At 45.9% G+C, this 24,180-nt stretch overlaps 1 protein-coding gene across 1 annotated transcript in view; it reads right to left on the bottom strand.

Annotated features, from left to right (window-relative positions):
• TRPM1 (transient receptor potential cation channel subfamily M member 1) overlaps window positions 1-23,920 on the bottom strand; it is a 112,338-nt gene extending 88,418 nt beyond the window's left edge. Inside the window, exons 1-3 of the mRNA XM_047769204.1 lie at window positions 23,721-23,920; window positions 21,166-21,253; window positions 552-631 (exon numbers count right to left, since the gene is read on the bottom strand). Of these exons, the coding sequence (XP_047625160.1) occupies window positions 552-631; window positions 21,166-21,253; window positions 23,721-23,920 (368 nt within the window). The remainder of the gene's footprint in view (window positions 1-551; window positions 632-21,165; window positions 21,254-23,720) is intronic.
• Window positions 23,921-24,180: the final 260 nt, after the last annotated feature.

The following is a 24,180-nucleotide window of genomic DNA, read 5'->3' as shown; positions in this document are numbered from 1 at the left end:
AACTTTTGATTCCAGTATTTTACGTCTTCTCTCTTTCTTCATCAGTCTAGCTAAAAGTTTGTCAATTTTGTTGATCTTTTCCAAGAAGCAGCTTTTTTTAAAAATTTCATTGACTTTTCTATATTGTGTTAAGATTTTCTACTTCATTAACTTCCGTTCTAGTCTTTTAATTCCTTGCTTCTCCTCCCTTTAGGACTAGTTTGCTATTCTCTTCCCAGTGTGTTATAACATCATGAAATACTAACAAAGAGGCCAGAAGATTCCCTGGAAATATGTCTAAAGCCCTTGAGCTCCTTGATGTCACTGTGAGGAAACTGTGGGCCCATGTGTGCATGAGAACTCACACCAGAGTGAGCAAAAGTCAGAACCTCTTCCCCAGGCTGTCTGCATCTTAACAGGGAGCTTATAGCCCAAGTGACTCCCTGGCTAATGACTCATGTGGGGCCATTGTGGACTCCTCCACCCTCTCTCACAAACACCAGAATAGTTGCTGGCAACTGGGGGAAAAGAGCTAGTTTGAACAATACTTTAATTTATGGTTTCCAATTTACCTGTTAGGGTCTTTAGTGCTGGGAATGACAAAGATACATTCTCGTTTGCAGAAGGTTTTTTCTATCCAAGCTTTCTGTCCCTGGAAGAGAAAAAAAGTGGAAGTTAGACTGATTTAGTCCCAAGACATCCTCAGAGTTCATTCTTTTACTTTTATAAAATGAATATTAACAGGAAGTCTGTCCAAAACATCTGAATAGACAGCTCCAAGAATGGTGGATGCACCCATAAGGGTCTTAGCTCTGGTTCCTTTTAAGAGGAACAGTTCACAAGTATGTTTCCAGAGGGTTGCAAAATGCAGACTTTGCATGAGAGTTGAAGTCTGCAAAGGGGGGAATGAGGATGGCCCTGGGGTAAGCCAGTGCTCTGAGGAGCCTGGCATGTATGGATTCAAGTTACTGGAGAAGCTGATAAAGTTGACCTGTCTCCGATTATATCTTTGATTTACTCTCAAGAACCTTATTTTCTCCAGACTCCCAGGCCCCCTCACATCATAGTAATTTTTCTAGCTGGTGCTCAGAGTCACTGAATGATATTTTTATAATTAAAAATATTGGAGGTTGTGAGGAAATGGGTACGCATATAACATCACTGTTGGGGCTGGAAATTGGTATACCCTCTAGCAAGTGTAGTTTGGCAATAACTTGTTACAGTCACAAAGGTTTTAGCATTTTATCCTACAGATCTACCTGAACAAATTGGCACATGCCCCAGGTGATGTACTGCATCACTGTTTAGGATATCAAAAGGCTGGTCATTGCGTACCAGCAGAGGACTGTTACCTGAGTCACAGGACAGTCCTCAGTGGAATTCTCTGTGACTATTTAAAAAAAAAAAAAAGAATAAGGAGTTCCCTTGTGGCTCAGCAGTAATGAACCCATCTATCCATGAGAATGCGGGTTGGATCCCTGGCTATTTTCCAGCAGGTTAAGTATCTGGTGTTGCTGTGGCTGTGGCATAGGCTGGCAGCTGCAGCTCTGATTTGACCCCTAGTCTGGGAACTTCCAAATGGTACAGGTGAGGCCCTAAAAAGCAAATAAAATAAAATAAAATTAAAAATTAAAAAAAATAAGATGTTGGAGCTCCCATTGTGGCTCAGTGGTTATGAAGCTGACTTGTATCCATGAGGACACAGTTTCCATCCTTGGCCTTGCTCAGTGGGTTAAGGGTATAGCGTTGCTGTGAGCTGTGGTGAAGTTCGCAGATGTGGCTCGGGTCCCACATTACTGTGGCTGTGGCATAGGCCTGCAGCTGCAGCTCCAATTTGAACCCTAGCCTGGGAACTTCCATATACCATGGTGCAGCCCTAAAAAGAAAAAAAAAAAAAGAATAAGATGTTCTTCTCTATTACTAGGGAAAATCACCCAGCTCTAATAAGTGAAAAAAGCAGGAGGTGGGATAATTTCCAGGGTTCTCAGGCGAGAAATGTAAATATGCAAATATTCTTGCTGGAAAATAGACGCCACATACTGGGAAGGATTCTGCAGGAACGGAGGGAGATCTGGAGGCCCTGGGGACCTGGTGGTCCTTCTCAATTTATTTTAAAGATTTGGTTGTTTTAGAAAAGTTTTGGATTTACAATAAAACTGAGAGGGAGGTGCAGAGATTTCCCATATCCTCCCTTCCATTCCTCATTAGCCATCTTCTCCACCAGCCTGGTGCATTTATCACCAAGCTTGAACCTACATTGACACATCATTAGCACTGGAAGTCCATAGAGTACATTACTTCACTCTTGGTGTTGTACATTCTATGGGTTTGACAAGTTATAATGACGTATCTGTCATTATAATATTGCACAAAGTAGTTTCACTGTCCTCAAATCCCTTTGTGCCCCTGTTCTTCATCCCCCCGCTCCCTCCTAAACCTTGGTACCACTGAGCATTTTACTGTCCACATAGTTTTGCCTTTTTTAGAATGTAGTATAGTTGGAATCACACAGTACGAAGACATTTCAGACTGGCTTCTTTCACTTAATAATATGCATTTAAGCTTCCTCCATGCCTTTCTATGGGTGATAACTCATTTTTTTAAGTGCTGAATAATAATCCATTGACTGGATGGGCCACAATTTATTTATCCATTGACCTCATGCAGTTGGTTGCTTCTAAGTTTCGGCAATTACAAATAAAGAAGCAATAAATATCTGTGTACAGTTTTCTGCGTGGACTATAAGTTTTCCCCTTTGAAAATGTGAATTATGTAGATGTCTTACCTATTTCTCAATGTAAAAAGTTTGCCTGAAAGGAAAAAGTAAAATGAAACAATTTTTTTTAAAAGAAAAAAAAAATGCCCCATAGTCCTATAACTGTCATCGTGAAGTGGTGTCATTTTTTGTTTGCTGAACCACAGTTCATCTATATCTGTTTGTTGAAGATGCTTCCTGTGTAAGGTGCTAGGCTGGGAGCAGTGGGGACTTCCAAGGGGAAATAGTTCAGGGCAAGCTCCACCCACCGCCTGGAAATTTCAGGTGAGGGGTGAACAGAGCTCATGCTGAAGTGGCCAGCAGTCCTGGGACAGGGACTAGGGTTTTCTGGGGCAGAGGGAGGAGGGAGAAAACCCATCCACCTCACTGGGGAGCCAGCTTCCTTCCCTGGATCTTTTGAGGCCTGCAATGTGCGAACGTATATTACCTATGTGATGTATGTGGCTGTGTGATGTCTGTACGTGTGTGTTATACAGGTGGCGTGTGTGCTGTGTATTATGTGGTATGCATACAAGGTTTGTGTGTCCCTGGGGTTGTATTGGGGTAGGTGGTCAGGCACATGTGAAACTCTTTAAGACTGCAGAGTCAGGCCTTGGAGAAACCGCAGTGGGCAGAGCCCTGCAACCTTGGTCCTCTCCCACAGCCTCCAGGCAGAGCATCACAGAATGACCTTCGATCTATAATCCAGGGTATATAGTGGCTGCCCCCACCCTCTTGGCAGCAGTGGGGATCCTTTAACCGCTAGGCCACCAGGGAACTCCCAAAAGACACTTGTCTCGAATGTACAGATTATTCGCTATTGTTGGACACAGCTACTAGCAAAAAAAAAAAAAAAAAAACAGATGAGGAGCTGGGCCACCCCCACCCCTGAGGTTCTCTCTTGAAAAGTCCTTGACGACCACACTTCTCCCTTCTTGCCCTGCCCCTCCCATTCCCTATCTCATGCTTTAAATTAGCCAATAAAGACTCTAGACACCCCATGCTTGGACCCTAATAAAGGCAGATCCAGGCTCACACTATTTTTCTCTCCCCCCACGACCTTGCTGTGTGGCCCTCCCTCAGGTATGCCATATACCCTCCAGGACCTGTGAGTAATAAATCTTGTCCCTCAAAGTTCCCTTGGTTTTTGCTGAAGTGTGTCTTGCAATCATAATAAAAACCACAAGGGCTGGTCCAGCCACAAAATTAGTCCCAGTGGGGGCAATGTCTGCAGGGCTCCCTACAAGTGATACAGGCCTGGCCAAGTGCCCTGGGCATTCCAAGCTGGAAATTTCACTATTACTAGGGTGGGCCCACCTCAGTAATTACACAAGGCATGGGTCTCAGGAGGCTGGGATTCCTGAGGTCATATGCTTGCAACCCACACACATGCATGTATATTTATTTCCTGGCTCTCTCCACCGAAAGGGCCTAAAAACATTCTTGAGAGCACTGAGTATACTTAATGCTCAAATATTTGTTTCTAAATATCCTTCTCCACTAAAAGAAGCCAGGGCTTCTTGGACAAATGACTGAATCCAGACCTGGGGCAGAGAAAGTACAAGAATAACTTGGAATATCTTGTTGTGCCAGAAAGTAAAGAAGTGTTTACTTTCGACATGGGAACTTGTCAGAACACAGAAGCATCTTTGAAGGGGCTCTCATTGGCTTTATCTGAGGTGATTCAAGCATGAAATTAAATGATCACAATAAAGAATGATAATCTTTTTTTTTTTTTTTTTTGGCCACACCTACAACATGCAGAAGTTCCCAGGTCAGGGATCAAACCTACACCACAGCAATGACAATGACAGATCCTTAACCTAATGAGCCACCAGAGAACTCCAAGAATGTTAAATTTTGACTGAAATAAGGACCCATGAATCCACTCGTTTCAATTCATACATATGTAAATACATAGATGGGAAAGCTTTCTTCCAGTGGAAAGTCACCTAATACATGCGGAAGGAATGATGGAATTAGAAAATTGCTATTTGGCATCTGTCAAGAATCTTTTATGAAAGCGACAAGTAGTGGGTAAAATTGAAGAGTAACAACGCATTTTTGTAATCTCAAAGTAACTTGACAGTGGAGAAATCTGGTGAACACCACCTGAAAGAGTGCACATGAGCAGCAATGAAACAACCACTCACTATGAGTCTCCAAATGAAATGCACTGAGAAGACCAAAAACGTATAAGCTGAAACTAATCATAAGGAAACCAGAGACAACCAAATTGAGGGGAGTCCTAGAAAATAACTGACTTATACTCTTCAACAGCGTCAAGGCTGTGAAAGACAAGTAAAAACTAGGGAACTGTTCTAGAGGCTGTAGAGACTTGACTTGGAAGGCCCTTCCATCTCTGGCCCTGCCCTTGGCCCCTCCCCCTTGGCCCTGCTGGCCCCTGTCTCAGTCCCTCCCGAGGCCACACCCCCTTCTCTCTTTCCAGGCCCTACCCTCCACCCCCTCTAGGCCTTGCCTTCCCTGTTGGGCCTGTGGGCTCTTCCTCTCAGTCCCCCTCACCCTACTCCACCACCGTAAGAAACCAACAGGTGGGCACTTACCAGGAAACTCTTAACAACATGGTGTGGGAAATCTGAAAGCCAGAGTCCAGCCCTTTAAACAAGTAGGAACAGGTCTCATATCATGGAAAGGGGGAAATGCCACCTGCCCTCTAGGATTTAATATGCTGAGGTGGGTAAGGAGCTTGGATAGCAGTGATGCGCCTCTGATTTATTCATGTCTGTTCTGTCATAGGCAGCATTTAAACACCTCCATCACCAAGGGCCCCCAGTCCTTCCTCATCCAGGTGCAGGGCATCCATGGCCCTTCCTAGACCACTGGACCTGCATTTTGCCCCTCTAACTAGGACGGGGGCTTTTCAGGGAGCCCAGCACCAGCCCTGGCTTGTGGCCCTGGGCACACGAAGCAGCTGGTGTCCACTTTGCTCCAGGTCCAACCCACTTCCTTCTGCTTCACTCAAAATCCATTTTTTTTCTAACAAAAAAGCTAGCATGTGACTAAGGCTTTGTTTCAGTATTAACTATTGAGTGTTTTGAAGTTTAGTTAAGAGTATCCTTAGTTCAAAATTCCAAGTTCCACTTAGTCTTCAGCTATGTTCTAGAATCTTCTGAGGATAAACAGGAGATCTAAGAGCAATTCTTTGCCTGCAATCATGCCTCACCGTTTCCAGTCTCTGCTCAAATGTCCCTTCTTCCAGGAGGCTCTCTGAATCCCATCCCCCAGCCCCTGCATCCAGTTCCTACACCCCATTTTGCTGATCCCCTCCTTCTCTCCTCTGCCCTTTTTCCTCCCACAAAAGCCACGAAAACCAGAGCCCTGCTCAGTTCTCTGCAGGGGTTCCTGGCAGAGAGGAGGTGCCCACTAGCCCGTGGTGACTAAGGAAATGATTAAATAGCCCAGGTAGTTTAAATAGCATTGCCAGAACTGCGGCAGCGGCCTGTCCCTAGGCCCCCACTGCCCAGTGGTGCAAACAGAGCAGAAGGGAGGTCCTCTGGGAAGAGCCTCGGTTCACTTGGGGCGAACTAGCCCCAGAGGCATGGATGCAGGTGAGAGGGCTGGGTGGAGGGCCCTTCAGTAAACACTCCTCCTGCCCCTCTGGATTGGCTGCCAGACCTGAGTCATGCCAAGGTATTAACAGAGGGTGTGGAATCCTTGCAAAATGAAAGCAAAGCCTTGTGTGGTTCATTCATAAACCCAACGGTTTCCCCCACCCCCTCAGTTTAGGTCTGGACCTTTGATCTGAAATATCCCTGTCCATCAGAAATGGTTAACAAGAGCATCTTCATTGGGATTACGATTCCATCTGAGAGCGTGCATGAGGTGGGTTGGAGGGGTGCCCCTATCCCGAGGCCCACCCCAGGGATCACCAAGCCAGGAGGAACAGAGGAGGGGGTTGGGGAGGAAAGGCCAGGAAGGCCTTTGTGTCTGTGAAGGGCCAGCCAGGTTGTGGGAGGGACAAACTTCAGAGGGGAGTGAGCTGATGGGTGTGGGAACTGCCCTGCCAGCTGGTTTTGGTTTTTGTTTTTAAAGAAAGGGGGAAAGAAATGAAAGAAGTACCTGCTACAAACATGACTCAGGTAACCCCTGTACGGTCTGGGTGGTGGTTACCTGGATGCTCATGATTGGATAATCCTTTGGATTTTTAGGGAGGTTTAGAGCCAAGGCCTAAGAAGGAGTTCCTGGGAAGGGAGGCAGGGAAGTAGTGGAGGGGAGGCCCTGAGGAGGGTACAGGAGGCAGGAGCAGGCTGCAGGGGGCACCCAGGAGAAGGTGGAGTTGGGCAGAGAGCGGGGGCCAGCTCAAAGGGCAGCCTGGGCCTCAGCCTCAGGAAGTGGCTTCGGAACTTAAGAACTGGTTTGCTGCTAGAGGAGTCTCTGTTTACCCAGTGGCCCTGTTACTTGGGCCAAAATTAACAGCAAACTCCACAGTGAAATGACTGATCTGTGGACCAATTTAGCTGAAAGAAACCACTGGTCTCATGTATCTATTTAGAGCAGATGCCTCACACGCTCATCCCCCTGCTGCATGGGGCCCACACGTGGACTTAGTTTGACCCTTATATCAAGAGAAGAGTCAGCTGCCATTGTTAATTGAGAGGGAGGTTCCTGTGTGAAAACTGACTTCTGGCTTCTCTGGAAGGCCCCTGGGATGTGGTGACTCTGGCTGACCTCCCACACAGCTGCAGGTGGCCCTGGGTCCCCACATACCCCAGACCTGCTCTTGCCTGGCAGTTAGAAGCAGCCCAGGGCCCCACCTGTGGCAGCACCTGCCATGTGTGTCTGGGAACTCTCTGTCCTAGAGACAGAAATGACCTCTTCACCAAAGCACTGACACAAACCACTCATCCTCATGTGCACAAAGAATTAAAGGTCCGTAATCCTTCCTTCCGGCTCCACCCTCCACCCACTCACCCCCACCACTGTGGGAGGCCCTGGCCAAAGGGGTGGTTTGTCTGAGACTCCTCATTCTGGCCTCTCAGGGAGACTCTTGGGTCAGACAGGTCCCTCCACCCCCCTCCACTGCCCCAAATAGCAAAGGGCCCCAGGCTCATCCCGCTGGGCCTCAGTTATCACACCTGTAAAATAAAGATAACATACTTGAACGATGTACTAGGGTTTGTATGAGGGTTGAGACCTAACATTTGTGCTTTATTGTCATTGTCCCCAGGAGGTGACAGGGTTGGCCTGCAAGGAACATTGGAGGTTGTCACAGCCCACCTCCTTTGCTGGGCCACCTCCCTCTCCACCAAGTCCCCAGCCCTCTTCTTCACCTTCCCTGCCACACCATTAGATGGTCTTCCAGACCATGGAGGACCAGAAAAAGAGCTGGATTTTTAGGCCAGAGGAAATGACCTTCTTTTTTTACTTTCTCTTTCTTTTCTTTTTTTACACAATTGAGATGGAATGCATACTCCCTAAAATTCATCCTTTTTTTTTTTTCTTCTATGGCTGCACCTGTGGCATATGAAAGTTCCCAAGCTAGGGGGCAAATCAGAGCTGCAGCTGCTGGCCTACGCCACAGCCACAGCAACACTGGATCTGAGCCGCATCTGCAAACTACACCACACCTTGTGGTAATGCTGGATCCTTAGCCCACCGAGAGAGGCCAGGGATCAAACCTGTATCCTCACAGAGACAATGTCGGGTCCTTAATCTGCTGAGCCACAACAGGAACTCCCTAAAATTCACTTTTAAAGTGTCAGTCAGTGCTTTTTATTATGTCCCCAACATTGTATACCATCACCATTATCTAATCCAAGAGCACTTTCATCATTCCTAAAAAAAAGTCCAGTACCCATGAGCATTCACTCCCCATTTCCTACCCCTAGTCCCTGATGACCACAAATCTACTTTTTGTCTCTGATTTGTCTATTCTGCACATTTTTCTTAAATGGAATCATATAATATGTGGTCTTTATGTCTGGCTTCTTTCACTGAGTATCATGTTTTCAAGGTTTGTCTATGCTGTCACATGTATCATTCCTTTTTATGCCTCAGTAATATTCCACATCATGCATTTATCAATTAATGGCCCCTGGGTTGTTGCCACTCTTTGGCTATTGCAAGTCCTGCTATGAAATCAAAACTGCAGTGAGGTACCACATCACACCAGTCAGAATTGCTATCATCAGAAAGTCTACAAATAACAAATGCTGGAGAGGGTGTGGAGAAAAGGGAACCCTCCTACACTGTTGGTGGGGATGTAAGTTGGTACAATCACTATGGAAAACAGTATGGAATTTCCTCAGAAAACTAAAAATAGAACTAACATGACCCAGCAATCCTACTCCTAGTTATATATCCAAACAAAACTATAATTCTATTTTATTTATTTATTTATTTATTTATTTATTGTTTGTCTTTTTTGCCATTTCTTAGGCCGCTCCCGCGGCATATGGAGGTTCCCAGGCTAGGGGTCTAATCAGAGCTGGAGCCACCGGCCTACGCCAGAGCCACAGCAACGCGGGATCCGAGCCGCGTCTGCAACCTACACCACAGCTCACGGCAACGCCAGATCGTTAACCCACTGAGCAAGCGCAGGGATCAAACCTGCAACCTCATGGTTCCTAGTCGGATTCGTTAACCACTGCGCCACGACGGGAACTCAAAACTATAATTTTAAAAGATACATGCACCTCTATGTTCATAGCGGCACTCTTTTTTTTTTTTTTGCTTTTTAGGGCTGCACCAGAGGCACATGGAGGTTCCCAGGCTAGGGGTCAGATCCGAGCTGTAGCTGCTGGCCTATACCACAGCCACAACAATGTGGGATCTGAGCTGCATCTGTGACCTACACCACAGCCCACGGCAATGCCAGATCCTTAACCCACTGAGCAAGGCCAGGGATTGAACCTGCATCCTCATGGACGCTAGTCAGATTCGTTAACCACTGAGCCACGACAGGAACTCCTTTAGCAGCACTTTTTAAATAGCCAAGATATGGAAACAACCTAAATGTTTATTGATAGATGAATAGGTTAAGAGAATGTGATATGCATATACAATGGAATACTGATACTCAGCCATAAAAAGACTGAAATAATGCCATTTGTAGCAACATGGATGGACCTAGAGATAATCATACTAAGTGAAGTAAGTCAAAGACAAACACCATATGATATCACTTATATGTGGAATCTAAAATACGATACACAGGAACCTATCTAATAAACAGAAATAGATTCACAGACGTAGAGAACAGACTTGTGGTTGCCAAAGAAGAGAGGGGATAGGGTAGGGATGGATTGGGATTTGGGGATTAGCAGATGCAAACAAGTATACATAGAATGGATAAACAACAAGGTCCTACCATATAGCATAGGGAACTATATTCAATATCCTGTGCTAAACCATAATGGAAAAAACTATGAAAAAGAATATGTATATAACTGAATCACTTTGCTGTGCAGCATAGATTAAACACAACACTGTAAATCAATTATACTGCAATAAAAATTTTTAAAAAGATACATGTGCCCTCTCTCCCCAAAAAGAGTGCTATGAAGACATTTTTTTTTCTCTTTCTCTCTTTTATGATTTTTAGGGCTGCACCTGAGGCTTATGGGAGTTCCTAGGCTAGGGGTTGAATCGCAGCTACAGCTGCTGTCTTGTGTCACAGCCACAGCAATGACAGATCCAAGCCACATCTGCGACCTACACCACAGTTCATGGCAACGCTGGATCCTTAACCCACTGAGCAAGGCCACATCTTCATGGATACTAGTCAGGTTAGTAACCTGCTGAGCTACAGTGGGAACTCCCATTTTTTCTTTTTAAAGGACACATGGAATTAGGCTAGGAGAAAAGGAAAGAAATGCATTAGCTTGTTAACTTTGTGTTTGTGGTAGAGGATGCCAGATATACTTCCCACACATCTGCCTCAAAGCCCACCTCACTGGGGTTGCTGCCTTATGGGTGGAATGCAGGGTGGTTGTGAGTTAGCGCTGAGCAAGTGGAACTAGTCAATTGGGAGAAAAATCTAAACCAAGGCAAAAGAAAAGGACGGTGGCCTTAGAGTCATCCAGATAATTACACAGCTGGGCCAGCCACACGGACGGTCCCTGGGTGTAGGCTACTGTCCTTGATATCTGCTCCTCATTTTTTACCACTAGCGGGAAAGACCTCTGGGTCTCACAGGCACAGGGACAGACCCCAGACCCAAAACGATATTTCGATATCCTAGCAGGAAGGCTTTGCGGGACTAACTCATGCACTCACTCATCTCGGACAGCTGAAGGCAGAGAGGAAAGGAAAACAGGCGGTGTGTTGAGCTCTCTAGCCCTCCCACCCTCTAAACAGCCACACCAGTCCTGAACGAGGTCTAATGCACAAGGAGCATGTTCCTCCTGAGGGCTCTGTGCTGAACCAGGGAGCAAAGGGGTGAACTCTCAGAACTCAGCTGTCAGAACCAAGATGATGGCTTGGCATGAGGAGGAAGGGAGAGAAAGGAAGGAGGCTAGGTCGGAATACAGTAAATGACAGGGTGGAAAGAAAAGGACCTTGGACTTGGATATTCATGGGTCAGTGGCCAGAGTCACCGTGTCTTATCTTTATGACCTTATTTAAATTTCTTGAGCCTTGATCACCTTTTCTGTAAGGTAGGTGGTTGTGAGGAACAGAGGCTCATGTTCAATAAACAGTTTCCCAGTCTCTTAAATAAGCATTAGCTGAATGAAGGTAGCAAGTTTAGGTCTCAGTGTCCCTGTGAATGTCCAGCACCTGTCAGTGGGGTGACAGTGAGGGTACACTCTTTCTAATTCTCTGGCCCATGGCAGAGGAAGTGGGAGGCTGATATGCAGGGCTGAGAGTCCAGCAAGGGCCTAGCCAGCTGTTGCAGATCTGGGGACACTTCAATGAGACAGATTTCATGGTCCAGTCATCAGCCCTGATGATGTTGGACATAAACTTGGTTTGTGTTTCTCCCAGGCTTTATTGCTCCAGTGTTTTCCCACTGTGTCCTTTCAGCAGCTCAGTGTGATGACAGTGTCATCCAAGCCAAGTTGCTTTCCTGGGGCTCTGGGGATCAGCGCACACGCATCAGACCGCGATCACCTCTCGTGCAGCTGACAGGCCCTTTTGCAAGAATCAACCATGCAGGACTGAGAGCCAGAATGAGGCAGATGGGAGGGGGACAAAAGGAGCCACAGTGGTGGGCACTCCTGAGGAGGTGGGAGGAGCTGGGAAGAGTTGGGCGGGAGGCTGGGCCTGGAGGTGGGTGTGGCCCAGGATTCCCAAATTAGGTTCATATGTTTGCTGTGTCCTCCTAGTGTGGTTGTGGTGACTCACTGCCAGCGTCTGGGCTGCTTGTGTATTTATAATAAGTGTGCCCGCACACCACCCGGCATTTAGAACCTAGGAGGGTTATGCCAGAGAAAAGGGCTCTTCAAAAATCCAAGGGCCATCTATGAGTCAGGGGGAAGGGCCAGCATTCAAGGGTTTCACACCACAAGCTTGTGGACCCCTGATGTGGTGGGCTCTGCTGGCCTTTCAGGATGGGGCAGGCAGAGAGGGGTATCTGGCTCATCCTCCAGGCATGAGGAGAATTCCATTAGGTGCAAGAGTGATGGAGAGAGAAGTGTTTTTGGAAGAGGGAACAACAGAGACAGGGTGAAATGCCAGACCCCCTTTCTCTGCTGTGGTAGCCACTGTGACTGCTGCTTAGAGCTGAGATGCAGTGGGGGTGGAGTGGGGGTTCACAGAGACTATGTGCTCCCTCACTGTGGTTTTACAAATGAGGACACAGGAGGTGGGGGGGCTCTGGGAGGTGAGGGGGCATCACACAGGAGACAGAGCTTCATGGAGGTACCCCCAGCCCTGGCCAGCCTCATGGCAGGGCAGCCAGGCCTGACCCCCATTCATGGCTCTGCCTCTCATTACAAATTTGTTTCCTCTGGCAGATTCAAAATATTTTCTCCAGGGAATTCCCTTTGTGGCTTAGCATTAACAAACCCAACTAGACTCCATGAGGACGAAGGTTTGATCCCTGGCCTTGCTCAGTGTGTTAAGGATCCAGCATTGCCCTGAGCTGTGGTGTAGGTCGCAGGCATGGCTCCAACGCCAAATTGTTGTGGCTGTGGTATAGACTGGCAGTTGTAGCTCTGATTCAACACCCAGCCTGGGGACTTCCATATGCCACAGGTATAGCCCCCCCCCCCGAAAAAAAGCTAAAAAAGGAAAAAAAATTTTGTCCAAAATGGACAGATGGTTTTGAGGTCCGACCTTTAAAGAGGATAGAAAACAGTTCAGCATTGTCTGGGGAAATGGAGCAGGTTCATGGTCCATGGTCCAGCAGTTCAGCACAGAGGCCTACCCCAAATATGCCCATGCACATGTGCACCAGTTCATTTGAAGACATGTCATCCCATGCATGTCTTCACAGCAGCACTGTTTTTGAGAGCCCTAAGGGACAGCAACCCAGATGCTTAGCTGCAGTGAGATCGACAACTACATCATCATTTTTTTTTCTCTTTTTTTTTTTTTTAAGGGCCACACCTGAGGCATATGGAAGTTCCTGAGCTAGGGGTCATATTGGAGCTGAAGCTGCTGGCCTACACCACAGCCACAGAAATGCAGCATCTGAGCTGCATTTGTGACCTACCTTTACCACAGCTGGGGGCAATGTCCGATCCTTAACCCACTGAGTGAGGCCAGGAATCGAACTTGCAACCTCACGGATACTAGTCAGGTTCATTGCCATTGAGCCATGAAGGGAACTCCCTACATTGCCATATATTCACACAATGAAATATTATATGTCATAAAAACAGACAAACTACAACTACCACATGTCTCCCCAAACAACACAAAGCAAAAGAGACAAGTCACTAAAGACACATAGATTCTATTTATACAAAGTTCAAGATCAGGTGGGGCTAAAACAATGTATTATATGGGGATACGAAGTCCAAAATAAAACCTTAGTAAAGCTGCCAGAGAATCCACATAAAACCTACTAGAAACAGGTTCAGAGAAGTTGCAGAGTACAAGATAAACAAAAAAAGATCGGCTGTGTTATAATAAACAGCAATCAACAATCCAAAAAGGAAATTAAGGAAACAATTCCATTTATAATAGCATCAAAAAGAATAAAATATCTGGAATTAAATTTAACCAAAGAGGTGAAAGACTTACCCTGAAAACTATTAACTGAAAGAATGTAAAGAAGACCTAAATAAATGGAAACAACCCATGTCCACGGATTAGAAGACTTAATATTGTTAAGATGACAATACTACTCAAAGTGATCTACAGAGTCCGTGAAATATCTATCAAAATTTCAATGTTTTTTTTTTCAGAAATGGAAAAGTTTATCCTCAAATTTGTAAGAAATTGCAAGGAGCACCACTAGCCAAAATAATCTTGAAAAAAAGATTTATAAAATTGGAGGTTTCACATTTCCAAGTTTCAAAATTTCAAAGGTATTGTTAATAAAAGAAAACTATGATACTGACATAGGATAGACCTATAGAACAATAGAATAGGATTGAAATTCCTGAAATAAATCCATATATCATGGCCAACTGATTTTCAACAAGGGTACCAATGGGAGAAAGAATAGTCTTTTCAACAAATGGTACTGAGAAAACTGCATATCCATATGCAAAAGGATGATTTGGACTTTGTATACCATTTTGTATATCATATACAAAAATTAACTCAAGGGGGACCAGTCCTAGGAGTAAGAGCTAAAACCATCGAACTCTACATAGGGGTAAATCTTCATAACCTTGGTTTTGACAACAGATTCATAGACTCTTGCTTTTGGTGTCATACGATAAAAGAAGAAATAGATAAAACGGACTTCATCAAAATTTAAAATGTTTGTTCTCCAAAGGATACTATCAACCAAGTGAAGAGACAACCTACAGAATGAGAGGAAATATTTGCAAATCATATATTTGACAAGAATCTAGTAGCCAGAACATACAAAGAAGTCTCATAACTCAACAACAAAGAGAAATAATCAAAATGAAGAATGGCCAAATGACTTGAATAGACATTACTCCAAGGAAGATATACATATGGCCAAGCACATGAAAAGATATTCAACATCAACTATCATCAGGAAAGTGCAAATCAAGGCCATGAAGTATCATTTAACCTCTACTAGAATGGCCATAAGAAAAAAGCCCCCCAAAATGAAAAGCAGTAAATCTGACCCTTGAACAACACTGGTTTGAACTGCATGGGTCCGCTTATAGGAGGATTTTTTTCGATGAGTACATATTTTCATTTTACATAGCTTTAAATTAACCACACGTGGGGCAAAGTTTGTGTTTGATTATAGATCACAATATGTAGACTCAAAAGAACTAGGGTTTTGAGTTCTGATTCTAGCCAAACTGTTTGATCTTCCTGCATTTGGTGAGTCAATGTCTTTGTTGCCAAAACAGAGACAGCAGTATGCAGATTTTCAACTGCTCTGGGAGGTGGGGGGTGGTCAGCGTCCCTAATCACCCCACATTGTTCAAGGGTCATATGTTGCTGGTAGAAATGTAAAATGGTATAGCTGCTTTGGAAAAGAGTTTGGCATTTCCTTAAAAAGTTAAATATAGAATTACCACATGACCCATTGGACTTCTTGGTAGATACGCCAAAGAATTGGAAACAAGTATTCAAACAAGTTCAAGTACACTCGTGTTCAAAACCACTATTCACAAAAGCCAAAAGGTGGAAATGGCTCAAGAGCCCATCAATGAATGAATGGATAAACAAATTGTGGTCTATATATGCAATGGAATATTATTCAGCCACAAAAGGGAATGAAGTACTGATATATGCTACAATGTGGATGAACCTTGAAAATGTTATGCTGAATGACACATAATGTCACTTACTGCATGATTCCTCTTAGATTAATGATTAACCAGAATAGATAAATCTATAAAGACAGAACACAAAATCGTGGTTTCCAAGGGGGTGAGTGAAACGGGGAACTGCAAGAAGTTGCTTAACTGGTATGGAGTTTTACTTTGTAGTGATGAAACTGTTCTGGACAGCTAGATAGAGGTGGTTTTGGTTGCAAAACATTGTGAATGTGCTAAATACTGCTGAGTTGTTTACTTTACAATGGTTAATTTGATGTTACATGAATTTCATCTTGGTAAATTATTTTTTTAATTAAAAACATATCAAACTCAAAACAAAAGAGTCAGAGGGGTCTCGGTGCTAATACACAAAGATTTTCTTTGTTATTCTTCTTTAAACTGTACGCAGATATGTAATACACTTATAAATACTGCATTTCACAATAAACTATTTTAAAAGAATAAACAAAAGGAGGCCAGAGAAACAGAATCACGTAGCAGGGAAAGGATGCTTGGTACAATCTTCCCTTCCTCCCATTCACCAGCCCCTCCCTGGTTGTCTGGGACCCTGGAGATGAGACAACAAGTTTCCTCAGTTCCCCTCAGCTCCCCTTCCTGGTTTGGCCAACATCACTCGGCCGCCTAGTTTAGAAGGGCGAGTAAGTTGGGACAGTACTGTGTACAGTGTCTCCCTGAAGTTGCCCAAGAGGCTGGTCTAGTTGTCAGTGGCTGAGAGGGTGCAGCCCTGTGCCCACAGGAGAAAGAATGGCAGGACCAGGCTGGCTTTCCATGCCCACTTGGCCCTGGCGGTGCTCTCCATCTTCCACCACCCCTCCAGGTTCCTGTCCCCTGGGCTTCCTCTTCCAGGACTCCTAGGACCTGTGAAGATGCCCACTGCAGAGGTCGCATGCGTGAACACAGGCCCAGGCCTTAGACCCTGCATAGCCAGCACTCCTGTTCCCTCCAAAACTGTGGTGTCAGCTGGGGCCACGGGGGTGGGGAGGGATACTGGATGGCACATAGCTCAGCATGCTGCCTGAGGCTACCAGCAATGGAGCCAGCCTGCTGGGGCTGCCCCTTGCCCTGCTGCCCCTTTGCTGTGACAACACTAGATAGATTATTCCGTATTAATGAATTAGTATAATCATATCTGTGCAAATAACTGAGTTAGGAGCTTGGCTGAGTGTTGTCTGCTGACCTCAGGGGAGCTTGTTTTGTTCGCCTGCCTTCCAAGGCAACTCTGCTAAAGATGGAGCGGGTAGCTCTCATCCTACAGCACTCTGTGCACCAAAGGGGTAGGCTGGAACCACACCATTGAAGCCATGGAACTGGGCATTCAGGAACCAAGAAGGGTTCAGACCAACCCTTTGGTTTTACTTTGGTTTTAAGGGGCCCCCAAGGCCCACTGGTGGCATGCTTGGCTGAGAATTGGCTTCCTTCTCACAGACCCCTGGGCCCATAGTTCTGGAGAGGAGTTGGGCATATCTCTCAAAGCGCACCTCCCCTTTGACCCAGCACATCACTTCTAGGGACCTGTAATCTGGAAATGCCTTTCCATGTATAAGGCCGTATATGGAGTTTGTTGGGGTATCTTCTGAACTGAGTGAAAAAATTGGCAAGCTCCCATTTTTCATCTACATTGGAGGCCAGTTAAATCAATTACAATGTACCAAATCATGGACTATGCATCTGTTAAAAAGACTAAAATAGAACTCTAAGTTCTAAGGTGCAACTATCTCTATTATTAATTGAAAAAAGTTGTATGGTATGATCCAGCTGGTATGAGAATGAACATTGACATATAAGAGTCTAGACCTATACTGTCCAATATGGTGGCTACTGGCTGTATGTGGCCATTGAGCATCTGAAATTCAGCCAATCTGAACTGAGATGTCCTATGAGTTTAACTGTAAGACAGCAAAGTACCCTCTGTTATGTCTAACACTAGAGCTCAAAAAAAAAAAAAAAAAAAAGGTTGGCAGGATCTTGAAGATTCCATATTAAAAAAAAGACATAAACTATCTCACTAATCCATTGTTTTATATTGACTACATATTGAAATGATAATATTGGGGACAGATGGAGTTAAGTTTTTACATTAATTTCACTTATTTTTAACATGGCTTTACTTTTTTGGATGCAACCACTTTACAATTTAAAATAATATAGGTTAAGTCAACTATACTTTGATAAAACTTTAAAAAATAAAATAAGTAAAACATTTTTAAAGGGTAGATTAAAAAAATCAATAAAATAAAATAATATAATAGTTCCTGCTGTGGTGCAGTGGCTTAAGAATCCAACTATAGTGGCTTGGGTCACTATGGAGTCTCAGGTTCCCTCCCCAGCCCTGTGCCGTTGGCTAAAGGATCCAGTGTTGCCACAGCTGCAGCTCAGATTCAGTCCCCTGCCTGGGAACTTCAATGTGCTGTGGGTGCAGCCATAGAACATAAATAAAGTAAAATAGTGTCTGTGGCACAGGTGATTGGGTGACGCTAGTCTAGAACAGCAGACATCAGTCCAACCACCAACTATGGTCGGCAGTGGGGGTGGAGATTAGGAAAATATGTGAAGTAGGATCTAGACTTGGCTCTTCCAAGAGCTTGTTCAACTTTACATATTTATCTATCACCTTTACAAGGATTAACAAACAAAAAAAGACACTGTTGCCACAATCCCTGGCTCCATGCTTTTCACCTCACCACGCCTGATGAATCTGTTCACTCCCATGCCCTGTCTCCATGGAGGCCCTGGCTCACAGAGTGAGGCCACTTGCCAAATGCCCTTAACCTTGGGACATATCGAGCATGACCGACCCTTGGGGAACAGAAGTGGGATTCACTGTCCTCACCACATTCATGGATAGCGCAGGCCAGAAGGGAAAGGGCCAGAAGCAGTGGGGGGCGGTAGGGAGGCACCCCACCACAAGAAAGCCCCAGCGGCTGCCCGCAGCTGTGGAAGGGAGTTCTGGGGCTGACACTAGCTTGTTCTCTTAAAGCATCTCTAGCATTGTAAATGCATTCTTCCCCTCACTTGGATAGCAACTGAAGATAGTTTCTTGGAGTTCCAGTCGTGGCGCAGTGGAAACGAATCCAACTAGGAACCATTAGGTTTTGGGTTCGATCTCTGGCCTTGCTCAGTGGATTAAGGATCCAGCATTGCCACAGACACAGCTCGGATCTGGTGTTGCTGTAGCTCCAATTAGACCCCTAGCCTGGGACCTTCCATATGCTACAGGTGAGGCCCTAAAAAGACAAAACAAAACAAAACAAACAAAAAAAAAGATACAGTTTCTAGAAAACAGAAAGAGAAATTATACTAGATGCTTTCCATGAGATCCTGGGGAACTTGCTTCTGTATGTGATGTGTGATGTGTGATGTGTGCCTGGGGCAATAGACCAATTGCTACCTGGATGCTGTTTGCTCCCAGTGGATGCTGTAATTCATTCATTAATTGCTGAGTCTAAGATTAAAGCTAGAAAAAGAGGGGCATGGAGTTCGCGTCATGGTGCAGCGAAAATGAATGCAACTAGGAACCATGAAGTTGCAGGTTTGATCCCACGCCTCTCACCGTGGGTTAAGGATCCAGTGTTGCCACGAGCTGTGGTGTAGGTTGCAGATGCGGCTGGGATCTGGCATTTCGGTGGCTGTGGCGTAGGCTGGAAGCTGTAGCTTCAATTAGACCTCTAGACCCCTAGCCTGGGAACGTCCATATGCCATAGGTGTGCCCCTAAAAAGCAAAAAAAAAAAAAAGAAAAAAAAGAAAGAAAGAAAGAAAGAAAAGTAAAAGAGGGGCATGGCAGGTCAGATCCCTCTGCATATCAAGCTATCCCTGGCTATTGTCTTTTTAATGGAGGTGTTAAGATGTGAAACTGCATTAACTCTAGGTCAAGGGAGGCAATCAGGGACTGGGTAAGAGCTTCTATTTTCCCAGATCCAGAATTTAATGCACACACAGAGATGAACACATAAAGACATACATACATAGGTACACAGACACAGACACACATACACACAAAGACATAACATAAACATATAGTCACACAGACACACACAAAGTTATAAGACATCTTGAAAACATTTTCAAACAAAGCAAAGGAGAATTTTCTAAAAATATCCAAGTGAGAGGGTGGTTAAGTTAGTAGAAAGCCTGTTTTGTTTTCACTTAGTTCAGAATGAAGACAATGAGCCACTTAAAATGCGTCATTCTGTTTCTTGTACTTATCAACTTTGCAAAGCAAATAAATTATGTTGCAAAGAGCCAAACCAAACAAAATTCCAGACTTCTCCTGGAAATTAACCAATAAAACATAAACCATGACAGCAAACACATGCAACATTCGTCGACCTTTCCAATTCATTTTGTAGGGCCTAAGATACACTGCAGAGTGACAACTTTAGGCTAAGAAACTGCCAATGGCATGTTGCTAGATAGTTTGTGAAATGATATTTGGTGAACATTCTTGAAGAAAACCCTTCCCCCAAATCAAACCCATATTATTTAGGTCAATCTCCCTTCTTGAATCCTCCCTAAATATTTAATTCCAGCAGAGCGAATCTGTCTCGTCTTTTTTCCCCACACTCCTCTCTTTTATTTTCATCTCTTATCCCTGGCCAGCCAAGAACAATTCCTGCGAATATTTTCATCCTTTCCCCACATCCCCTATTTCTGCTAATATTCACTGAGGTTTAAAAAAAGGTACAATTTCTGGTAACCAAAGGAAAATGTGTTTGTTATAGAATATAGTTAAAGTAAAAGAAGAAGAGGAATAAATAAACCTCATGCATAAAGACTTTATCTAAAATAATGGCTAGCATTTTAATGTCTTCCTTGGCTTTCTCCTATGAATAGATTAGATGTGTGTGTGTGTGTAATGAAAAACACGATCATTCTGCAGATTGTAATTATGCCTTCTTCTCTGTTACTTAAAAAGTGACTACATTATATTTCATCTTGTGGATAGACTCTGATTTATGTGCCCAGTCCTCTATTTGGGGCATTTGGATTAGTCCCACTGTACTGAACAATGTAAGTTTTGGCTTACCTTCAGAATTACTTCCTGCGGGTGGATCCCTAGATGTGGAGTTGTTGAACCTGGGCACCTACTGCTAAACTGCTTTCCAGAAACCAGCTCCCACTGCTGCTGGCAGTAAGAAAGTGTCTCTATCTCCCTTCACAGCCAACAATTTCCCCTGAGGTTTTAACTAATAGGTAAAATATCGGCTAGTATAAGCCCGCCAGGAATTTCAGGAACTGTGGGGCTCTTGGGAAGAGTCGCATCCTCCAGGAAGCAAAGGAATGGAGGTAAGATGCTAGGGAGGTAAGATGAGAGGCCAGGAGGCTGAGCCCTGGAGCTGAGGCTTCTCAGCAGCCTCCTGGCACCTGCATTTAGACGCTGGAGCCTGGTGGTGGCCGGCTACACAGGATTCATTGGCCATTCCCACATGACCTTGTCTAGCCAGCCTCAGCAGGAGAAGAGCTGGAAACCCAGAGAAGCAGAGCCCTGTACCTGTGCTTTGCTTACCAGAACCTGAGCTTACCCACACCTGTACCTACCTGCAATGAGTTTACTCACACCTGAGCTTATCTGCACCTGAGCTTACCTGCCGCAGTGATGGGACAGAGTGGGTGCCCTGACTCCTCTGGCTTCCTCCTCTGGCCATACAGGAAGCTGGCTGAGGAGGGCCCACCCTTTAAGAGGGGTCATCCTCACAAGGAGCATGTGAAAGCCTGCTCCAAGCCCTTGTGATCCTGATGAGGCTACAGTCTCATGACCTCACTCCCAGGCCCCAAAAGGAAACCATGGCCAAACACACCAGGATGTTCCATGGGGGATCCCATGAAAGCAGCCTTGGGATCTGAGAGAAGGAAGGGAAGTGAGAACTTTCCCTTTGAAGTGACTCTCTCCCCATCCAGCCATTCCCCTGCTAGAAATGTTTTGCATAATTGAGACAACTGGACATAATGGTTCTTTCAGAAGCCCCCATCACGCGGTCAGTGCCCTGCCCCGGGGAGCTGGGAGAAGGCAGCACATGGCACTCATCATCCCTAATCCCTTTCAGAGCATCTGAGGTTGGGCCAGAGGTCGAGGTGAATTCTGGTGTGTGGGCAGCACGAGTCCCATGTGACTGTGTTCCTGTCTAGGAGCTCCAAATCCCCACTGTCCCCACTCCTGCAGCAGCCAGAGTGCTCTATACTCATAGTCACCCCCAAACTGCCCTGATGAGAGCTTTGGGGTTTGCTATAACAATACACATGGCTAGTCCAGTGTTCAGTGAGCTTCTCAGCCTAGCAGGAGAGAAAAATGCCAAACCTGAAATTCTCCCCTACATGACCCTCTATGCACGGTGTTGGGGCTTCCCCATACACCTGCAAGTCCCCTTGGCCCCGGCTGCCTCCCCCATCACAGAGCAGTAGAAATGCAGACAGGCTGACCACAAGGGCTGTTAAGGCAGTTTCCATTTTACAGATGAGAACACTGAGGCTCCCATGAATCAAGTAGCTGCTTTGCCCAGAGGGCCTGGGAGGTGGGACATGAAACCGACTGGCCCAGAGTGCTCCATGGGGTGAAGCCTGAGCCTGCAGCCAGTCCTTCCCCCAAGCTGCAGGAGGTCATACCCATGCCTGGGGGACCCTCAGGGGCTCAAGGAGCCCCAGAGCTCTGGAGATAGATGCAGGATTGTTTGGGTGGTCTGGGCCTTTTTCTGGGGAGGAGGGTCCATCCTTTGCTCTCACCAGCTTCTCTCCAGTCTGTGCCCACCAAAGGTTGACAAACTTGTGTCAGAGTGGGTGCACAGGCAGTGGGGGGGTGAGGTGTTACTTCCTTGGTCCCTTGTCAGCACACACAGGCTGGGAACTGACTGGCTCAGGGTGTTCCTGGGGTGCAGCCTAAGCCTGGGACCAACACATACCCCAAGGGGTTGGGGCTTGTTTGCCTTGTAAACTGGTGATGGTGCTTACCACAGGCCTGACAGATTCATGGCTTTTAGCAGGAGTCCCTTGGGTGCAGAGGGGGTGCTGTGGGTGGCTGTAGGTCTGACTGCATGGTTTGAGGCAGATTTATGGATGCAGGGCATTTCTGGGGCATCATGAATCAGACTGGGAGTGGCCAGGGAGGCCCAAGTGGGCAGACGAGCCTCTGCCTTCCTTGTGGCTCCCTCCATGGCCTGTCATGGCAGCAAAAGCGGGAAGCCAGGTGCTCAGTGCCAAGGGGCAGCCCATCCCAGCTGGACAGTAGGTGCCTCTCCAGCCAGAGGACATGACTGCCATTAATCACATAGGTCCCTTCTCAGGGTCAGATAACAGAGGGGATGGACTCCCCAGATCTCTGTAGGCAAACCTCCCTCCTCCCCGAGGCCAGCACTGGTGATGTCAGCACTCTGGGACTGTCACCGGTAACACGGTGTTTTGAGCCAGGTCTGGCTGCTGACCAAGTACTTGAAATGCAGCCAGTCTGAAGTGTGAAGTGCTCTGAGAGCAAAAAAATAGGACATGATGAAGACTGGTGATACAATTTTTTTTATAGCCACACCCACTGCATATGGAAGTGTCCAGGCTAGGGATTGAATCCAAGCTGCAGCTGAAGCAATGCAGGATCCTTTAACCCACTGCACTGAGTCAGAGTGGAACCCACACCTCTGCAGCCATTGGAGTGGCTGCAGTCAGATTCTTAACCCACTGTGCCCTGGTGTGAACTCCTTGTGATACTATTTTTTTTTACTGATTGCATGTTGAAATGATATTTGGGAAGTATTGGGTTGAATAAGACGTATTACTAACTTTTTCTTACCTGATTCTATTTACTTTTTAGAAAAGTGACTACTAGAAAATTTAAAAGGACACCCAGGGCTGGTGGCTCAGCTCATATTATACTCCTGCTGGCTGGCACTGAGCAGAGCTGCTGAGGGAGGGGTTCTGGGCAGGACCTCCCCTCTCATAAGGCATCCTCCGTGTCCCCTACCTGCAACAACAGGTGCTTGGGAAGAATACCCATGAGCTATGAGCAGATTGTTAGTGTGCACGGATTACTACGTGTCCAGTGAGTGATCTCACCCAACGATGACGGCGCTAGGACTAGTGACTGTGAAGTTAACTACCGGGCAGGTAGTTAATTGGGACCAGGTCCGACAGTTTGAGAATTAATTAACTCAGTCCTTACCAGCCGCGGAGGTAGGGTACCTCTCCTTCTGGGTGAGGAGTGAGGATGTCCAAGCACCAAGGGAGGGAGCAGCTTGCCTGTGTCACAGGGTCACAGTTGGTGGGGGAAGTTGGGACAGTGACCACGAGCTCCCCTGCATGCCCTGGTCCTGAAGGCGGCAACCTGGCAGGGGCACCTGAGGGCTGAAGCAGTGCCCACATTCTGCCTGAGCTTTGTTTGGGTTCCGCTCACGGGAGACTCTGGGACAAACCCATGTTTCTCTCTTGCTCCTCTGTGCCCTGCAATTCCTGACCCAGAGTCAGATCTCCAAGCCTGTATGGATCCGGGGAGGACTTCCTGGCAGTCTCACCTGTGGGATGTGTCCTTCCACCTGGCGACTGCTTTTCTCTCGCGCGCAAGAATAGCAGACCTTGACGGTAATGTCCTACAGCCTGTGCATCACTAGGACTTGCAAAATGGT

The sequence above is a fragment of the Phacochoerus africanus genome, chromosome 2 (genome assembly GCF_016906955.1).
Source record: "Phacochoerus africanus isolate WHEZ1 chromosome 2, ROS_Pafr_v1, whole genome shotgun sequence".
In the NCBI taxonomy this organism is placed as follows: domain Eukaryota; kingdom Metazoa; phylum Chordata; class Mammalia; order Artiodactyla; family Suidae; genus Phacochoerus; species Phacochoerus africanus.
Note: the sequence above shows the minus strand (reverse complement) of the source record. Positions and strands in the feature narration are given on the sequence as shown.